Below are 21,187 nucleotides of genomic sequence, written 5' to 3'. Positions count from 1 at the left end.
TAATCAAATCTACCAGAATTGAGAAGCGACTGAAGAACGTGAACACCTATTTGATCTTATTTGGCAAATAATATTTTATAATAAATATTGATATTTACTAAGGGTTAAAATTAAGTTCTCATATTTTTTATAATTGTATATTTCTCTATTTCCGATTTCAGATATCGTAAGTACAACGTCAAGAAAAAAAAAGATTAATATTTGAAAGCTCATCACACTGTAGAAAGTATCGATTAGAAGAAGCAAATACTGTCATGAAAGAAATAACATTCATCAAATAATATAGTACATTTATTGGAATTGGTTTTGTTTGTTTGATACGTATATATGTATATAAAAAGTTATAGTTTTTTAGATTACGGGACACTTTTTACTTGTTTATTAATCGAAAGTGATCTTTTTTGGTTTAGCGTTCATGTCAACATTTTTGAAGAAAGCACCATATGCGCTGTGTTCCTTCTTTTTTGTGTGAGTACCAAATTTCTTTAGTTCTTCAGGAACTGGTTGATTAGCACCGTTCAATATGTTAACTAAACCACCAGCTAAATGTTTTTCTTGTTCAGTGAATAATGTGTGAGCAGTACCGGTCTGACCAGCTCTACCAGTTCTACCAATTCTATGGACATAATCCTCAACAGTAAGTGGGAAAGTTAAGTTGATGACAGTTTTAACATTTGGAATGTCTAAACCTCTAGCAGCAACATCGGTTGCTAGAAGCAGATTACACTTACCGCTCTTGAATTCGTTTAATGCTTGTGTTCTTTGTTGTTGGGATAAATCACCATGAATGGCAGCAACTTGATAACCATTGTATTGTAAGTTTCTTTCCACACGGGAAGCTTCCTTCTTGTACAAAGCAAAAATCAGAACTTTTTCGTCCTTCTTTGGACCACTGTGATATTTCTTCAATAAGTCTAATAGCTTTCTGTCCTTCTTGAATGGATCAATGACTTCAACAATTTGGGTAATTCTTTTGTTAGCAGTTAATTCATCTCTGTTACCTATAGATACTTTAACTGGTCTTTCCATGAAAGTTGATGCTAGTTCACGAACTTCCTTTGGCCAAGTGGCGGTGAACATTAATGTTTGTCTTCCTACAGATGCAGTTTCTCTGATGATGTTTTTGATATCTTCTTCGAAACCTTTTTCCAACATTCTGTCAGCTTCGTCCAACACTAAATAGTTAACATTAGATAGATCAACTGAACCTTCTTGAAGAAGATCTAATAATCTACCAGGAGTAGCAACGACGACTTGAGATACTTTCAATTGTGTTCTTTGTGGGTCCTTTGGAACACCACCATAGACGCAACAACAATGCAATCCTAACTTATCCGTCAAGATAACCAAGTTATCGAAAGTTTGAGATGCTAATTCTCTGGTTGGAGAAATGACTAAAACTTGAATACCTTTCTTGTATTTTAATTGGCCATTGGCATCAACAAGATTGTTAATAGCTGGAACACCGAAAGCAAAAGTTTTACCGGAACCAGTTTCTGCAACACCAATGACATCTCTACCGGTTAATAAATATGGCCATGATACAGATTGAATAGGAGTTGGTTTAGGAAATTTAGAGATTTCATCTTGAATCTTCTTGTTTAATTTGACATGATTAAATGACAATAGAGGACGTAGTTTCGATGAACCGTTGTCATCGACGGTCACTTCATTTTCCTCATAGAAAGTGTCGATTTCGGATTGAGGAACATTAGTCAAGTCATCACTTTGTGTGTAAGAACCATTGGAATTGACAGAGACTGGAGTAGAATTTTCTTCAGTAGCTTCATCAACAGTTTCGGTTTCATCGTGCTTCTTACTTTTTTTTTCCTTCTTATCTCTCTTATCCTTCTTACTCTTCCTGTCCTTCTTATCTTTCTTGTGCTTTTTCTTATCCACTACAACATCATCTTCATTCTTTCTCTTTTGGATTTTTAACTCGTCTTTGGACATTTTGGAATATGATATAAATATCGGATTCTTATGGTCGTCTGGGATTGGGTAATCATAAACATATCATATAAAGAACAAACAAACTTAATTATATATTACTACAATGCCAAGGATCATGATTTCAAATATTAAATGATTAAATTCTTATTAAATTTATTGTATCCAGTCAACTTTCTGTATAAAATTATTACAAAAAATTTTCGATGAGATAAAAATTTTCAGTATGAGATGAGAGAGATGCTTTCGGCACAATGACCTAAAATGGGATATTTCCTTAATAGGTTAAAGAGTGAAAAGAACTTTATTTAAGGATGGTTGGTATAGTCAAGTTCCAATTCAATATTTGTAGTTATGTTATAATCAGTATTGAGAAACTTCATATGTAACCACTGATACAAGTTAATTAAGGTGTAGAATGTATAGTTAAGGTATAGAATTTATATTGATATTAGGTTGCTTTTCTTATTTACATAACCGTAGGATTACGAGAGTGGTAATTGGTTGGGACCATCTTAAAACTTATAGATGTCGTCATTGGTATATCCTAATTCTTTAAATATACCAGTTATTTCACCCTGATCAGTTGGAGATTTCTTTTGACCGGATAAGGCATCCATGAATCCAGGTGGACCACAAATGAAGACGTGAGAATCTTTTGCAGGTTTTGAACAGTTTTCACGGACAAAATCTTTAGAAATATAACCAACCTTGTAGTCAGTTTTATCTTCACTCTTGTCGACAAAATACGTGACTTTTAATTGATTTGGAAACTGTTTTTGGAATTCGTCGATATCTTTCTTTAATAAGATGTCAGAAGGTGACTTACTACCGTAAAAGAGTTTAACAACAGTTTTATCATTTGGGTTTTCACATATGGCACGAATTAATTGGAACAATGGTGTGATACCAGTACCACCCCCAATTAAGGTGACTTCTTTGAAACCATTAGGAATCCATTTCCATTTTAACATTGGTCCTTTGAAAGCAACAGTATCGTTTTCTTTCAAGCCAAACAAATGCTCAGTCATTTTACCACCTTCGTAATGTTTAATAACTAATTCGAAGTTACCTTTTGTATCAACTGGAGATACTGGGGTATAGGGTCTTATAACATTGGAACCCTTTGGAGTAACAAATTTAGCTAAGATAGCAGAAGCGTATTCAGTCCCTAAAACATCATCTTCAGAAGGTAATTTAAATGTGAATTTTTTTGTATCGGAAGAAAGATTCTCTATCTTTGCAATAGGTATGTCCACCCACTTGCCATCACCAACAAGAACTTTTCCTGATGAATTAGAAATGAAATTGTTTCTCGAGACAGCAAAGTTATATGCAGCACCAATTAAGATTGCTGCTGCTCCAACAGTTAAAGGGATATATTTTGGATTTGTTCTTAACACTCTTGCAAACATAATGACTACGTGTGTGTTTTTACGATTGTATAATTTATTGATTTCTTTTTACGCTAGACTAAGTACATGAACATAATTCAAGGTATAGTGAAACATGACTAACTAATAATTTCTATATATTTATATATGTATCTGGGTTGATTACAGGACGACAGATAAAAGATCCGGGATATTACCTAATAACTCTAACAAATAACGAGGCTTACTAAACGAACCCTTCTAATAGGTTAACCGTTCATTTGCATATGAATTCCAAGACAGATACAAATGATAGTCATTGGATCTAAGCGTGAAGGGAAAAGGATAAATGATGAATATTAAACCTCGAACTGTTACAAGATATCGAAATATATCTGCCTACTGTTTGACCCTTTTGCTTAGAGTCAAATAGCACCAGAGTTTCGGGTTCCTGCAGAGTATACTGCACTAATCCAACTACTAGAATCAATTAGAAAAGTAGGTTATAACATGGATATGGTATGATTATTTCTTGGGATAAAGATGTGCGTTATATTTGAATATATCAGTAAGTATAGCATTTATCATTCCTGTTGCTCTAAAAGGATGTAAGGTATTGGTTGTGTGTTCCCACTGGAGAGGGGGGTGGTAGTGGGTGGAAGTGGGGTGAGTAAGGATAGTTGCACTGGCAAACGATTTGAGGTTACTTAATATGGCTAGAAGTAGTAATCCGGGTAATGAATATATTAATAATTAAGTAATTAAGAGATGGCATAAATTTCAATTAGTACCCTAGTGCGTCAAGATGTAATTGAATGTTTCATATATATTTATGAATCTTTTTGAAAAGTTCTATGTTGTGCATAATTGGATAAGTGCTTTTTATTTTTGACATAGAGTAGCGATTTTGTATTTGTACTAAGAGAGTTGATCGCATTTGGTTGAATCGAAAAAGAATAATGTCGATTTTGAATAGAGCTTCTCATAGTGAATTGATTAAATTAGCTTATGAAAGGATAATTCCCCCTTTGTTGCCTACTTTATACAAGGGCCAATCGAGTAAAATATGTGTAATTGGCGGGTCTGAGGATTATACTGGTGCTCCATATTTCAGTGCTAATGCAGCTTCGTTGATGGGTTGTGATTTAACGCATATTATATGTGAGGAGAATGCCGCTACGGTAATTAAAAGCTATAATCCAAATTTGATGGTACATCCTTATCTTGTCACAAGTCGAGACAATGCAACTTCCAACTTCGAGAAGATCAAAACGTTATTGGCAAGAATGTATACCATTGTGATTGGGCCAGGTTTAGGAAGGGAAGCCAAAATGATTAACGATGTCAAACGTATACTTAAGATTGTTTTAAATGACTGTGAGGGTAAAATTCCTATTATTTTAGACGCAGACTCGTTATACGTCCTGAGTATTGATGATGAGATGGTTGAACTAGTTAAACAATTTCCATTGGGTAAAATAATACTGACACCAAATGTGATTGAATTCAAGAGAATTTGTGACAGATTACTGCAATCTGACAAGGACGTGAATGAAAGTATAGAAGAGCAAAGTATCAAAATAAGTGAATTATTGAACTGTACAGTGTTCTGTAAGGGAGAAACGGATCAAATTGTTGCCTCTATTAAAAATAACAAATCCGAGAGCATTATATTGAACAATACGGTCTCTGGCAGTAATAAAAGAGTCGGTGGACAAGGAGATACATTAACAGGGACAATTGCATGTATGTTGGCTTACAGCAGAGCAGTGCATGATTTTAAAATCCTTGGAGAAAGAAAAAATGATTTAAAATGGATTGAATATGTACTTTTGAGTTGTTACATAGGCAGCAGCATTACTAGAACATGTTCTAACATTGCATATAAAGAAAAGGGAAGAGCTATGCAAACAACAGATATGAATAGTCATGTTGGTAAAGTCTTCCAAAAGTTTTTCCCAGACAAATCATAATTAATACATACATGTACATACATAAGTATATGTTACATACGAAATAACAACAGGTCACATGATCAGCCACAGCCCTCACGAGCCCAAACCTAAACAGGGCCCTAATAATACAATAACCCTACCTCCTAGCATCCACTAATTGTCAGCATCCACTAACAATGATCCGACGACGGTGTGCTGGCCACATCCACTATTTCAACAAAAAAAAGAAAAAACAAAGAACGAATTAGTGGCTTCCGAACATTCTTCTTGTGACATGTCGCTTCGAAAAATCAAACCCTTTTTCACTGCTTTTGTTGGTTGACAAAAAAAAAAACGATTTCGAAACTAAAAGAAGACATCACCACTTCTACTGCTGCCACCATATTAAACAAAATGATATATTGTTAGTAGCAGTCGTAAACTAACTAACTATACTTTACACTAACTACAATGTATGAGTGATATTTTTCACAATGTAATTGTTAGGATATTAACTATTTGATTATAATATATTGTTCTATCATATCGAAAGGTATTGATTAAACCTACAAATATAATAATTTCTAAGAACAACTCTTTCCTTACTTTAGTGGTGCTTCTTTAAAGGTTGTTCAACATAACTAGACTGAGACTGAGACTGAGACAGAGAGTCCTGAAACCGGAACACTTAAAGGTTTTTTCTGATATTTTGTTGTTAACTAACTCTCTTGGAATTAACTTAATGGTTAGAATAGACTAGCCAACACTATACTTTGATACTAGTCCATTATATCTATTGAATTCTAGTGACTTCGGTTTGTGAGTTAATAAATAAAAAAATTTTCAATATAATAATTTTCTAAATTAGTATTTAAATACGTTGTTATTTTGATTTGATCTATTCATTTATATTCTCTTTCTTTCCTTTATGTTCATAAAATTCGTTACTACCTCTTTCACTTATCGTCACTTATTTTCCTTCTGTAAAAATAAAAAAACCAGTTTACAATCTATATACAGATAATCTATAATGCCAAGATTAGTTTTAGTTAGACACGGTCAATCCGAATGGAACGAAAAGAACTTATTCACCGGTTGGGTCGATGTTAAATTATCCGCCAAGGGTGAACAAGAAGCCGCCAGAGCCGGTCAACTATTAAAGGAAAAGAACGTCCACCCAGATGTTTTATACACCTCTAAATTAACCAGAGCTATCCAAACTGCCAACATTGCTTTAACTAACGCTGACAGAATCTGGATCCCAGTTCACAGATCTTGGAGATTGAACGAAAGACATTACGGTGACTTACAAGGTAAGGACAAAGCTGAAACCCTAGCTAAGTTCGGTGAAGAAAAATTCAACACCTACAGAAGATCTTTCGATGTTCCACCTCCAGCTATTGACCCTGCTTCTGAATTCTCACAAAAGGGTGACGAAAGATACTCTGATGTCGACCCAAGTGTTTTACCAGAAACTGAATCTTTAGCTTTAGTTATTGACAGATTATTACCATACTGGCAAGACGTTATCTCTAAGGACTTATTAGCTGGTAAGACTGTTATGATCGCCGCTCACGGTAACTCCTTAAGAGGTTTAGTCAAGCATTTAGAAAACATCTCTGATGCCGACATCGCTGGTTTAAACATCCCAACTGGTATCCCATTAGTTTTCGAATTAGATGAAAACTTAAAGCCAACTAAGCCATCTTACTACTTAGACCCAGAAGCTGCTGCTGCCGGTGCTGCTGCTGTTGCCAACCAAGGTAAAAAATAAGCATATTGAAGTTTGATTTTAATCTCTATTTTTTTAATTATAATTTCATAGCTTATTTATACAAAGTTTAACGTAACGTATTTAAAATATATATATATATAATAATTACGATTTAATGAATTGATGTATGTATGTTTTAGGAACTATTGCCTAAGGGTTCTTTCTCATTTAAAGTAATGCTATCTCTGAATAAGTAATATTGAATTTCGATGTTAATTTTTAACGTTTAGGAGACAAAATGTTAAATCCTTGATATCGCTTATGGAAAGAATTATGCTATTAATTTTAAATCATTATACTTCTATTTTAATTTATTTACGGAATGTCGACGTTAGCTTTTTAACTCTGCTTTTTAATTTGTCTTCCAAACGTTTACGGTTTGGATCTATGCTAGGTTGTTTCTTCATTGGCTGCTTGTCTGCATCAAGCTGACTTAACTTTTCAAAAGTATCTTCACCAATTCTTACTTTGACAAATGTATCACAGATACATGCCATATCCTGATAATTTTCGTACATGTACAATTCACAAAGATTGCCTGACATTTTACATAACTCAATGCAACTTATTAATTTAGTGCCTGCTGTTTCTTCAAAATGTAAAAGTTTCTCTATAATGTCGTCTTTATCGTAATCATCATCATCCGTTATTAAATCTTCGTAAATATTCAACAGTAAAGAGACGATCAAACAGATCATAAATAAATCTATAGGATATTGAAACGTTAGGATATGATCCCAAATAACAACGACATAATCCATTGGCAATTCTCTTAGGAAAATCAATCTGATCCATCTTAATAACCAAATCAAATTTGTCAATTCTTCATTTTTAGTGTATAGAACTTCATACAATTTTTTTGAACAAAGTTTTAATATAGGTTTGAATTTTTCATTCTCCCATCTAATTAAGTTGGCCCTTGTATAAAATGTCGGCACCATTTGCTTCATTAATTTCTTATAAATTTGGAAAACATCGTTCATCAATATAATATTATTATCATGTTCATGATTAATCGAGGTTGCTAGGGAATTTGAGTACCTAAATAACTGTAAATAAATCATCCCTAGTAACTCGTGAAAGCCTTGTTGATAATTTTTATTAACCTGGATCACTGATGTATTAATATTTTCGGCATTGTTTTGTATTGAATAGATATAATTGAATAATATTTGTCTCATTTGTGAGTGTACCGTAGGATGTTGAAATATGGGATTCAATAACAACCTTGATAAATCCAAATCTATAATCTCTAAAGTGTCTTCTAACGACATCGTTATCAGCTCATCATCATCATTACTAGCTTCCTTTCTTTTTTCATTTTCATACTTTGTATCACCTTCATTATTATTATCTGATAAAGGATTGATCTCTGCTTGCATAGGGGTTAATCTTCTAATACCTCTATTTGGTTTATTCAAATTCCTACCATCATTATTATTTTTCAGATTAGCAATCAAAGTGTTTCCATTCTGGTCGGTAACTATTGGAACTGGGATCAATATATTATTAAAATTCCCATCTACATTCTCACCATTATTCAAAGTATTATCAATTACATCCCCATGAAGAACAATCGTTTTCCATAACCAACCACGATTATTCTCTGTCACAACATGATTATTATATAATTCTCCACGCCATATACCATTTTGAATCAACTGTTCAATTCCATCATATTTATTTATAACAATATCTCTAATATCACACATCATTTATGAGTACATAAAAAAATTTCAACAATTTTTTTCTCAACACTTAAAAGCAAAGCCCTTCTTGAGTATAATCAACAATCTATAAAATAATCACTTGTTACCAATTCACCAATGACTTGTATCTCAGCTCAGTCATTCTTTTGATCGATATTAAATTCCAGTTACTAACACTTTTATTTGTAATGTTGGATATTTAACGTTGAGGTGCCTTTATATTATACATTTTAATACTCTAACGGTCCTGAATTTCGTATAGTCCCACGAGTGTTTCTAACTATTTTCACATATTTCGTATTCTCAGCTTTTACTTTTTTAATTAATTGCTGTCTTCTTAAAACCCAAAAAAGACATAATATTCAATGTAAAGAATTTTTATTTCAATATAAAAATTAGAAGGGGATCGAGTGTTATAAAAGGATTATAATTATTGGATATATTTGCGTTGTATGAAGTAGAGCTGATGAAATTGAAACTCATACAGATACACAGAAATATAGAAGTTTTTGCGTTCAAATGTATATTTATATGGTATTTCATTAACTCATTGGAAGTAAATACGAAGTACGGTTTTCTACTACAAGGTTGTTGAATTATAATTGAATATATAAATATATCTATATTTATTGATAATTAAAGCAGTTATTCACCATGAGTGCACATGAATATGATAATGTGGATCCATCTGTGGAGAAATACTTAGAAAAGGGGACTTTACCAAATTTAGATGTAGATTGGTTAATCGGTGGAAAAAATGTACAAAATGATGTTTTGCATAATGATAGAAGTAACGAAGGTCATTTAGAGACAATCGGTAGTTCTCCAAAATCCGAAGTAGGAAATACTAGAGGGTCTGAGAATTCTAGACCTGCTCGTGAAGAAAATATTCCAATAAGAAAAGTAAATTCAATCCCAGTGAAAGGAACAAGTTATATGCATGCTAATGGGGATACTTTACGTAGGTCAGTAACGGCAAGTAAACCTATGGAGGAACAGAAACATCATGGGTTTTTTTCGTCTCTTTTTAGAAGTTCTAGTAAACATAGACAAGAGAAAGAAAGGAGTATGCCACCTTCACTGGAGATGCAAACCCCAACTAGCCATACTACTCATTCAGAGCATCACTCTGTGTCCTCTGCCACTATGAGTCCCAGCAACCACAATGAAGTTCATATAGAAAGCTCGGCAAATAAAATGTCTTTCAATGAGACATCGGAATCTCGGTATGTTCATCCTAGGAATAAAAAGCTGGAGGAATTCATTGAATATTATAAGAAAAATGGGTTTTCTGTGTCAGCTTTTAAAAATCAAAATTATGTTGATTCACAGGATTCACAGGATTCTGACATTAATAAAAGTCACCAAGATTCGCCTAGTAAACCTAATTCAGCGGTAGACGCAAGGGGTAGACAAATTCCAGCTCATCCGAAGCGTTCTAAATTCCCCCCTGCCATCAAACTTTCGAGTCTAAGGAGATTAGAAGATAACTCAATATCTGAAGAAGAACTTAATCGCATGCAACAGCAAGAACACCCTGCCGGTACATCCATCTCAAACTCAAGCAGATTCGGTTCATTTCTTTCCCGAGTAACCTCTCACGGAAATGCAGGTGCTGTTGGTTCTAGTCAATCATTGGCTTCGAAGCAATCTAACACAGCTTTATCAAATATTGAAAGTACTCGGGAACTGCAGACAAGTGTTGCAAAACAAAACAGGAAAAAAGATACCAAACTTGTTGTACCAGGCTTAGAAAAAGTTGAACCTTTGAAATTTGTTGCATTTGCCCAAAATACATACTTTAATGATCCTCCTCAACAAATTTCTAGCAAGAATCCTAGACCAGGTGAGGTTGAAGTAAAACCAGATGGTTCGGTTATTATTCATAGGTTAACGCCAGAAGAGAGGCGAGAGGTATCATCATCTTTCAGTCCAGGTATGGTTATAGGTGGTACTGGGAGGTTACATCTTTTATCAGAATTTGAACCCCCAGCATCCGACGACAATACTCAACCCGAAACTGCTATCCAGGGTAATAATGAACAGCTTGACAAGCACAAGCAACCTAATGAAGTAGCAAGCCATGATGAACATACCCAGGTTGCATCAAAAGAAGCTTCTGAAAGAGCAAAGGTGGCTAGAAATGATAGTGATAATGAGGATGAAGGTGAAGTTGAAATTAGTGACATGGCTTCTAAGTTAAAAATTGATAAACAATTAGTTCACGCGCCCGCTTCAGATGCAGCTGACTACGAACTTAAAATTGAGGACGTTGACGATACACCATATCCACCAAATGAGGACATACCACATGACGAAGTATATACAAGATGTTGTCACTTACGTGAAATTTTACCAATTCCAGCTACCATGAGACAAATAAAAAAAGGCTCGACATCACCTATACCTATTCTAAAGTTACACAATCCTCATCCTTCAATGATTGAAATTTTGACATTCAGTGATTTTATTAGAGCAGTCCCAATTGTTAGTTTATCCTTGGACGGGGTACATTTATCAGTGCAAATGCTAAGAATATTGTTAAGTTCTATTATTTTCAATAAATCTTTAATTAAATTATCTATGAGGAATACCCCATTAGATAGCGAAGGTTGGAAGTTAGTTTGTTATTTTATTTGTAATCGTAAAGAATTAAAATCTGTTGATTTATCAATGGCACCAAGTATAATCACTAGCGCGCAAAAGTTGAAGCATAACGTATTAAAAAAATCCGATACAAGAATGAACTACAATCCAGAGAATCGTAGTGAATTAAATTGGGATTTATTGACTGCCTCGATTGCGAAAAAAGGTGGGCTTGAGGAAATTATCATAGCAGGTGCCCAGATGTCGTTAGATCAATTTGAAAATTTTATCGAAGTTGCTTGCATGGCTACCGAAAGATTGGGATTGGCATTTAATAAGTTAACGAAAGAACAGTGTGATTTATTGTCAAAATGGCTAGTTCAAAATAATGTGACTGGTTTAGATGTAGGTTTCAATGATTTAAGAGGTAAACTGTCCTCGTTTTCCGATGCCATATGGAATAAAATCCAGAATGCAGGTTACCAGGATGCATTAAGTTACCTGTCATTTAATGGTACTAATCTTGAAGTGCTTGATGGGGCAACTAGTAATGATAATGAAGTTTTAAAATTAATAACTGTTTTATGTTACTGTGAAAATCTTCAGTTTTTAGATCTTTCTAACAATCCAAAGATTTTCCCTGCATGCTCGCGTACCTTAATTAAATGTTTACCGGTGTTTGTTGATCTGGTTAGGTTACATCTTGATTATAATAATATCCAAAACACAGAAATAGTCATGCTTACAGAAATTTTACCTCTATGCTCAAAATTGAATTATTTCTCAATGCTAGGATCAAAATTGGAAGTTGCTACTTATAAACTATTAATGGATGCGGTAAGGAAAAGCAATTCCATAATAACCTTGAACGTTGATTCTCAAGACTTCTCAGAGGATTTGACTAATGAGCTTTCAATTCTAACACTTAGAAATCTACAAGATCAATTCAAGACTTTAAATGCTGTCGATGAAAAAAACGTTCCTCTTCCTAATCTCCAAGAAGAATTGGCAAAAATTTTGACGAAGAGAGGCAAAGATGATCCAGAATTTGATAAAGAAGTTGATGACTTCATAAATAATCTAAGCAATTCGAGGGTAACGATTATTAAGGTTGTAAATGATTTATTTAATCTTCAAGCTAAAGGACAATTAAACACAGAAGGTAAAGAAACTTTAATTAGGCTATGTTTTACAAATGATTGTCTTGAAAAAGGTATTAGATTATTAAAATCAAAAAGAGGGGAACATGACATCAACAAACACGATCTAAGAGGCTCCAACACAGATTATTCTCCTACAGAAACTATGCCTGCTTTATCGAGTTACTTAAACTTAAATAAATTGAACCATTATGCACCTTACCAAAGAGAGCTGGTTAGGGAGTTTGATCCAAGTACAGAGGTTAGTGAGCAAAAAACAAACCTCATTACTGCTACAACTAGCAAAGTTTATTCGCAGACTAGTGAAGAAGGTAAAATTTTCAAGAAATCAGCTTTATTGAGCACTCATGTTGACCACGAATGTCACGATTTGGTAGATGAAGAATTAGGGGCAAATACTAAGGAACCTGTTAATAGTGATTTAATTAAGGATTTGATTTTAAGAAATGATATATCGAATTCTGTAGATATCATTGACGAGTTACACAAGCATGGCTATCATTTACATGAAATATTTAAGAAGAGTCCTGTAAGTGAACAGGGAACGTTAAAGCATTATATTTCTAGAGAACGTAATGGATCGAATTCCGATTCAACGGATCCTGAGAACAAATCTGACCAAAAGGAAAATCCAAGTAATTTAAACGGCGAGGACCAAAAAGCGATCGATGCTGCTTATGATAGTGTGTTAGATCAATTTATATCTAAGAAGTAAAGCTTCTAACATGTAGTTATATATATATATATACTTTATAACCTACACATTTTGAAATGAACCTCATGAAAATATAATAGGATATCTTAACCTAATGATCATTTCCTACTCAGATAATTTTTGCTGTATTGGTTTTTTTTGTCAGCATTCAAGTTGGATTATTCTATTTGGTGATAGGTATAATAAAATGTAAATTGTATAAATACGTGTAATTATGTTTAACTGAGATCATTCAAAACATCATTGGTGTCATTAATAATCTATTTATTTATATGTGACATCTGTTACTTATTGTAGTTACCCGGTCTTAATCATTATCACTTTGTAAATTGGAATATCCAAAAATTGAAAAAAATGAACTTGTAAATAATTAATGGACATATATTTAGAACTATTAACCTATAAAATAAACTTAATATTTTAATTTATATTGTATATTATTATCATATAATTATTAATATACACATTCCATAGAGCCAATTCATATCTTTAATAGATTGTATCTATAAAACTAGTACAAGTAAGGAAAGTATGTATTATTTAAGGCAATTTTTGAAGCTTTCTTCCACATGAAAATTTTCTTTGTTGATTCAAGATTACATACTAACATATTTTCTCAATTTATGATATAATTGTTTTTTTTACAGTGAATTTTAATACTCCTAATAAAAGTACAGGTTTTAGTTTTAATTTCAATGGCGCTGGGTCTACGCCGGCAGGTAATGCTCCATCAGCATTTGGTGCTGCTTCAAACACAAACAACACCAATACTTCCAATTTAAATTTAGGAAATCAAACCCCAGCATTTGGTAACAACAATTCAGCTTCTAATGTTCCTTCTTTTGGGAACAATGGCGCCACTAATTCAATTGCTACTGCACCATCTACTTCAGCTTTCAGTATGAACTCTGCAGCCACTTCGAATAATCAAGCTTCTTCCATCAATACTGCAACTACATCATCTGGCTTTGGCATGCATAACAGTAACACAGCCGGTTCTCAGCCATCATCACTTTTTGGAGCTGCAACAACTTCTAGTCAACCTTCTAATTCTGCATTTGGCTCCGCATTAAATTCAGGATTAAACTCTTCTTCGACTGCAGGCACAACTACAAACAAATTTGGATCTGCCAACTTAAATCAGAAACCAGCCTTTGGAGGATTTTCAGCTGCATCAACTAACTCAGGAAACAAACCTGCATTTGGTGCCGCTACACCAGTTTCAACAGACAACAAAAAAACTTTTTCATTTGGCAATAACACTGATGATGCAACTAAAAGTACTGGTGGTTTGTTTGGAAGTAACACAAGTTCTGCATTTGGAGCTAAAACAGGGGATGAAAAAGCGGCTTTCTCACTTGGTGTCAAATTAGAAAGTAAACCTGATAATAAACCAGCATTTTCGTTTGGTGCTAAACCTGATGAAAAGAAAGAAGACAAACCATCGCTTTCATTTGGTGCTAAATCTGATGGTAAACCAGCAATTTCGTTTGGTGCTAAATCTGATGGTAAACCAGCATTTTCGTTTGGTGCTAAACCTGATGAAAAGAAAGAAGACAAACCATCCTTTTCATTTGGTTCTAAGCCGGATGAAAATAAAGATGCTAAACCGGCATTTTCGTTTGGTGCTAAACCTGATGAAAAGAAAGACGATAAACCTGTTTCTAGTGTATTCGGTTCAGACAAAGTATCTTCTCCTTCCAATCTAAGTAATAAAGCCAATGATACGCTCGGAAATATATCTTCGACCACATCAACTTCTGATTCTATAAAAATGAAGCCTACCGAGGTAAAGCCAATATCGCTAGAAAATAATACATTAGATGATATTATAACGAGATGGACTAAACAATTGTCCGATACATCATCTCATTTTGATGGCTATGCCAAAAATTTGAACCAATGGGATAATATTTTAGTACAAGGTGGTTCACAAATAAGTCAGTTATACAATGATAATATTTTAGCAGAACAAACTCAGAATAAAGTAGAGCAATCGCTGCACCATATTGAGAGACAACAAGATGATTTGGAATTATTCTTAGATAATTATGAAGGCAAAATAGAAACATTACTTTCAGATCTATTGGCATCTGGATCTGGTAGTGTCTCTAATAATAATGACCAAAAGAGGCAACTAGCTTATAAAACGGCTGAGAAACTGGATTTAAATTTATCTTACTTGTCACAAAATTTATCTTCTTTAATAGAAGAGGTCAACAACGTGAGTAATATATTTAACAAGGCTACTAATATTAATTTGAATAATAAACATGAAAGTATCCAACTTGTAAAGTTGTTGAACACTCATTTAGATGCATTAAAATCTTTAGACCAGACTTCGACATCTTTAGAAAATAAACTAAAACTGACAAATAAGTAATCTTACGTAACAATATATACAGATACCTATAAATGTGAAATAACCAAGTAAGTTTATTCGTGACCTTTATAATGAGGATTCCATATTTAGTCTGATTGTTTTCTATTTGTTTTAAAAGCGTTTCCGATAATGAGTGAATTGTATTCATTAGTCTTAAAAGTACAATTTTATTACGATAGGTATATACACATCTATTAATTGAGAAATACACGTATTACTTAATTTCAACAAACATATTTGACATGTTATCTGTTTGATATGAAGTCAAACTACAGAGGATAACAATTAATCTTGTCAAAATTTTTAGATTCTCTTTACTTGGATTTTGATCGTCCTTATCCACACTAGAATGGATTAAAGTACTTTTTTTCAAAATACTTGAACACAATTTGTTGTGTTTATTTAATAAACCTCTAACGCTTTGTAAAGTTGACTTATTTGAACTACCCATGACGATAACAACAGCAGATAATAATTGGAAAATAGGAATATATAGTTCAAGCAATGAAATATTATTTGGATCCTCGTGAGCTTGTAGCATATTCTCCCTGGTAACGTTAAAACTTAGTGTATTAATTTTGTTGCCATTAATATTTTCAAGAAGCAAATTCAAGCCTACATCAGGATCTAGACTTAGGTAATCGCACTCTTCAATTGAGGAAAAAAGTTTGTTGCGAATCAATAATTGAGCACCTCCTTTGTACTGAGCTATACGAGTGAGCATATTTACAGTAGTCTTCAGCACAGTTAATTCATATAAAAATGAAGAAAGAGTTACATTATCAAGCGATATTTTGAAATGTGAATCAATATTTTTAATGGAAAGTATTAATAGAAGAAGATGAGTACCTGATGCAAGTGATTCTAAAATAAAATTATCTTTATTGTGGGTTCCGAGTTGAAATAACGAGTCTAGCAATAAAATACTAGTTATACGGTTTGTTCCCTCTCCTGATACTGCATCGCTGCATATAATATCTATTAATCTGCTACTATTCATCTGAAGATCATGTAGTATGTTTTTAACCATATATTCATCTTTTAAAATATCAGTTAAGTAATTGTTTGCTAACACATAAAAATCTGATCTCAACGATGGAGATGTCACCGAAGAATTGATACCATGAATACAAGCCTTAAATAATTCATATAAGCGGACATCAAATTTATTTTGGGCGCCAATACCCTGGCAATCCTTGTGGTATATATCAAATAAGAATACACACAATGATACCAGTTCTTCCGAAAAAGCTATATCATATTCGACATAATCATTGATTTTTGGTACAACAGTACTGAAAACTTGTAAAATGAAGTTTGATCGAGTTAAGGTTTCCATACCTCCATCGGTTACGACTATTTGAACTAGCTGAACCCATGTATGCACGTTCAATAATAATAACTCTAACACACGGCTGTGGCTGATATTATTTGTTGCAAACTGCTTGACTCTAGAATACTCACTCTTGATTTCTTTTTCAAGTTCTGGGTTAGTGGAATTTAGGCTTGTTGAAAGTTTTGACCTAGTGTATAAATTCAATAAGGAATTTAAATTTGTAAAATCATAAATGTTACCTTCGAGATAATTTGTCAGCTGAATATTCTCCAATGAAATAGGTAAAAATTTAAAATGATTTAAGTTCTGCCTCAGATCGTGTTCCTTGTGAAAATTACCTAAATTACTAGAATCCAGAAAAGAAAATATTCCAGCAGAGTACATAGCATTCGAAGTTAATTCCTCAATTAATAATTTCGTTTGAGATGGAGTTCCATGAAAGGAAAGTCTATGGATGGATAAACTTAAATATTGGAGTAAGCAACCTCTGAATGATAAAAATGAGAGTAAGGCACCTATTGACTCGGTCTCAATAAAAATTTTACAATCTTCAGCAGAGTTATTATCATACATTCTGCCATTCCACTGTGTATATTTACTAACTTGTGGACCAATTGATAATAATGTGGAAAATAATTCCTGCTCAGCTAAATAATCTAATGTTAAATTAGCAGTTAGTGGGTTACGACATAATTTCATCAGTATTCCAATGCTTTGAGAAGCAAGTCTCATAGGAGCATAATTTACGTTATTAGGTGATAAGGCATTGAGGGCAGAAATCAGCAAGTTTATCAGTGACTGTAGTAAAGATGTTCCTGAGCTAATAAATGTATTCAGATCAGGCCCCATAGATATAATATTTGTGACTTGAAATCCAAGCAATAAATGAGATACTGTAGGTTGGAGATCATTGAAAGTTAAATTATCAGCAATGTAATCTAATATTCCCAGCTTTACTGATAAATCAGAAAGCGTTTCAATTGGTCGATCTATTCTAAAAATAAACGATTCTTTAATTCTAGCAGATTCATCGACAGAATCAAAAGTTGTTAGGATTATGTTACTGCCAAAGTTATCGTTGTTATATCTGAGGGATATTATCTGTAAAATCTGAAGAGACTCAGATGCTAACTTATTGTCATCAGATCCGATGTATAAACCTAAGTGTGCTATCGCAGACAAGTTAAAAACCACTGTATCAAAAAATGACTTCAATCCATGAGAGCCAAATCTTCGCGGAACGAAGTAATTATCAATACGTTGCTTAACAATGATTGGACAGAGTTCTTCTAAATAGGTATCTTGATATTTAAATATCATCTTCACAATCTGTAGAGAACTTTGGATCAACATTTTTTGTTCATGTCCACCATCGATATCAATTCTTAAATTGTCAACACCTATTGACATCAGTTTATAGATTCCTGTAAATATCTTTTCAGTAAAAATGTAATTAAAAAGCACAACTGCAGCAGATTCATGAACGTAACTAAAAAAGTTAGTCGTGCTTACTAGTTTGTTAAGATCTACATTTGCAATATTGGAATTTAGTATAACAGAATAATCGAACGAACTTAAACCGTTAGTTATTATGTTAAGTATGGTCAATTGAAGTTGTTCTTTTTTTTGATAATCTCGCATTTTGAATGAGTTCACAAATAGTTCATTTAAAATATATTCATAATATGGCCATACACCAACTTTTCTATAACCTTGCCCTAATCTTTCAGGAAATGTAAGTTTTCCAAAAGTCAAGAAGTTGTTATCCGAAGCAAGAGATTCATTTTCTGTTAAGCTGTGGAACAGATTTAAAAATCCCATTATCTCCGAATAGCTACCCAATAATGAACTAAATGACGTTTTGTAAGAGTCGCTACTTGGTAGAGTAAATGTGTTACTGAAAATTAGAGTGTCTAATGATCTCCAAATTTTGATTCTTTTGGTCTCATCTCTGTGGACAAGATGACTGATTGTCTTAAAGATAGCACCCACTAAGGGTGTTTCAACTTTAACAAATTCAAATAAAATATCAATGAATATTTCTGAAATTTTCTCTTTGAATTCATAATTAATATCTTTAGCCACAGAGCCTATTAAAGATAACAAAGATGACAAAAATATGATGGTTTCTTCATTAAGACCCTCCTCTAAGGCTATAGTCGTTTGATCGACATCCTCTGTTTCATTTTGTTGCTGTCTCAGTGATATAACTTGTGTTAGGTTATTGATCTTAATTATGTAATCACTAATACATTGAGAAATAATTGCCCATGAAACTGTATTACCATTATTAAAGAAATGATAAATGTTTAAAGAATTCTCTTCATTATGTGATAAACCAGAAATCATTATGTAAAAACATGATCTCATTAAACTATCAGTACATTTTGATGCCCACTCAATGAATCCATATGCATCAGATTCATTATCTGACCAAAATTCCTTTGATAGGGACGGACGATTAAAAAAGAAATAATAGGTTGCTAAGAAGAAGCGCTCAAGATCTGCTTTAACAGATATATCGTCCAAATTTAAATCCTCTCCAGATAAAAGAGAATCTTCTTCTTCATCTTTAATCTTTGTCAGTAAAAATGCACCATTACTTATAATAGTTTGAATAGCATTATTTAAAGTCGTTAAGAAAATACTTTCCGATTGCTCTGAGAGCGAGATTACAGGACTTCCCGTGGAAGTTATATCCAATGATGAACCTGTTGAGGACAATGCATTGAGCATATGCTTTTGTTGTAAACCATTGCTCGTCTCGTATAATTGAACTGGGACTAATCTCGGTATATGTCTTTCTAGTAAAGCCCTCATATCATAATAAATATTTGACAATCCTGTTTTTAAAGTTTCTGAAGTGTCAGCTGTCAATATTAACAATTGTTCTAGAGCACCTAATGAGACAGCTTTCATCATAGGCTCGTCAATTTGTGTCTTAAAATCGATATTCACAGCTCTACTGTCCGGTTTCTTTTTGCACCATCCGATAAAGTAACATAAAAATAGGAAAATAATAGTTACTTTAATCGGCTTTGTATAAATTTCTCCATCAGAAGTTAAATCTTGTATGAATTTTGAATGCAATGCTAACACGTCTTGATCGTTCATCTCATCTAATATAACAAATGCTTGAATAATAGATGGAATATGATAAACTATAAAATAATCATTTGCATCTAGTTTTGAAACGTTATTAATAATATCTATTACAAATTGCTTGTTTAATAATGTTCCATGGTTAACTAAACCAAACATTGTAGTACTCAAAATATCATATTCTTTCAATAAGAAATCACGTCTGAACTTAATATCTTTCTTGAACACAATTGTATTTGTAATATCTAAAAGCATTGCTTTATCGATAGATTCTTTAATTTCTCTTAATTCCTTGTGGATATTATCAAAAGCTAGCAAAATATTTGTAGCAATGGAATTTTGGTTGTTAGATTTCGTGGAAAGTAATCCATCCCATAGTTTATCACCAGGAGTAGAGCAATTAACAATATAGTTTACGATCTGCAGGATGTATTGTCTTGACAAATAATATTGTACTTTTCCCAAATTTATTAATGAAATGCTATCATTCGTATTGTTTGATTTCTGTGGATCATTTTGCGAATTAATTAGAAGTTTGGTAATAGCCAATTCATCTAGATTTAAATCATCAGATATTTTAATCGCAGCAAAAATGAATTCTTTATTTAACTTGTAAGTGGTACCATTGATTTCTAACGTTCCTTTTTCTAATGAAGTTCTGCTTTGGTGATTTTTTGGGAAACTATCTTTAAGATTCAAATTAGCTAGATCAGGTAAACATTGTTTAAATAGTTCATAGTCTATATCGCCTGCTTCGATAGAGGCATATAATGATTGCAATAACAATGGATTCCAATTCATTCTAAAAAAGTTGTCTTGTGGGCAATTGGTTTAAGTAGGTGACACCTCTTTGTTTAACTAGAAACCTTGTTTCCTCTAAAATTTTTGAAAATATTCTCAAAATATATAGTTGGTGAGGTACGTACAGTCGTTCCAAATCTTCTTTTATATATAAGTTCTCTACAAAATTAAATGTGCTTATTTATATCTCTTAGATTTTTCAATTTTCTAAAACGCCTTGTGCTATAAAAATTTTTTTGTTCGTAGTTAATATAACTTCAAAATAATGACATTATATGAAATAAAGAAATTGTTACCTACCATATCCATAACAATATTATACTTGATATCATTCAAAAAGAATATATTTTCTAGTTTCTATGTA

General features: G+C 32.8%; 8 protein-coding genes across 8 annotated transcripts; 4 read left to right on the top strand and 4 right to left on the bottom strand.

Annotated features, from left to right (window-relative positions):
* Positions 1–381: 381 nt before the first annotated feature.
* On the bottom strand, positions 382–1,953 carry DBP3 (RNA-dependent ATPase DBP3; the record flags this gene model as incomplete). Its single annotated transcript, XM_003685719.1, has 1 exon — positions 382–1,953. One exon carries the CDS (start codon positions 1,951–1,953, stop codon positions 382–384), a length of 1,572 nt encoding a protein of 523 aa, XP_003685767.1.
* A 512-nt stretch (positions 1,954–2,465) lies between these two features.
* Positions 2,466–3,365, bottom strand: MCR1 (cytochrome-b5 reductase; the record flags this gene model as incomplete). The annotated part of the gene is made up of 1 exon (XM_003685718.1): positions 2,466–3,365. The coding sequence occupies one exon, from the start codon at positions 3,363–3,365 to the stop codon at positions 2,466–2,468; it is 900 nt and encodes a 299-aa protein (XP_003685766.1).
* A 917-nt stretch (positions 3,366–4,282) lies between these two features.
* On the top strand, positions 4,283–5,296 carry NNR2 (NADHX dehydratase; the record flags this gene model as incomplete). Its single annotated transcript, XM_003685717.1, has 1 exon — positions 4,283–5,296. The coding sequence occupies one exon, from the start codon at positions 4,283–4,285 to the stop codon at positions 5,294–5,296; it is 1,014 nt and encodes a 337-aa protein (XP_003685765.1).
* Positions 5,297–6,287: 991 nt separating this feature from the next.
* On the top strand, positions 6,288–7,031 carry GPM1 (phosphoglycerate mutase GPM1; the record flags this gene model as incomplete). The annotated part of the gene is made up of 1 exon (XM_003685716.1): positions 6,288–7,031. One exon carries the CDS (start codon positions 6,288–6,290, stop codon positions 7,029–7,031), a length of 744 nt encoding a protein of 247 aa, XP_003685764.1.
* Positions 7,032–7,342: 311 nt separating this feature from the next.
* Positions 7,343–8,746, bottom strand: GYP6 (GTPase-activating protein GYP6; the record flags this gene model as incomplete). The annotated part of the gene is made up of 1 exon (XM_003685715.1): positions 7,343–8,746. The coding sequence occupies one exon, from the start codon at positions 8,744–8,746 to the stop codon at positions 7,343–7,345; it is 1,404 nt and encodes a 467-aa protein (XP_003685763.1).
* Positions 8,747–9,394: 648 nt separating this feature from the next.
* Positions 9,395–13,201, top strand: TPHA0E02360 (uncharacterized protein; the record flags this gene model as incomplete). Its single annotated transcript, XM_003685714.1, has 1 exon — positions 9,395–13,201. The coding sequence occupies one exon, from the start codon at positions 9,395–9,397 to the stop codon at positions 13,199–13,201; it is 3,807 nt and encodes a 1,268-aa protein (XP_003685762.1).
* Positions 13,202–13,729: 528 nt separating this feature from the next.
* NSP1 (FG-nucleoporin NSP1) lies at positions 13,730–15,584 on the top strand (the record flags this gene model as incomplete). The annotated part of the gene is made up of 2 exons (XM_003685713.1): position 13,730; positions 13,849–15,584. Coding segments are annotated over 2 exons (1,737 nt in total).
* Positions 15,585–15,798: 214 nt separating this feature from the next.
* NUP192 (Nup192p) lies at positions 15,799–20,823 on the bottom strand (the record flags this gene model as incomplete). Its single annotated transcript, XM_003685712.1, has 1 exon — positions 15,799–20,823. The coding sequence occupies one exon, from the start codon at positions 20,821–20,823 to the stop codon at positions 15,799–15,801; it is 5,025 nt and encodes a 1,674-aa protein (XP_003685760.1).
* Between the last annotated feature and the right edge of the window lie 364 nt (positions 20,824–21,187).

The sequence above is a fragment of the Tetrapisispora phaffii genome, chromosome 5 (genome assembly GCF_000236905.1).
Source record: "Tetrapisispora phaffii CBS 4417 chromosome 5, complete genome".
Lineage (NCBI taxonomy): Eukaryota > Fungi > Ascomycota > Saccharomycetes > Saccharomycetales > Saccharomycetaceae > Tetrapisispora > Tetrapisispora phaffii.
Note: the sequence above shows the minus strand (reverse complement) of the source record. Positions and strands in the feature narration are given on the sequence as shown.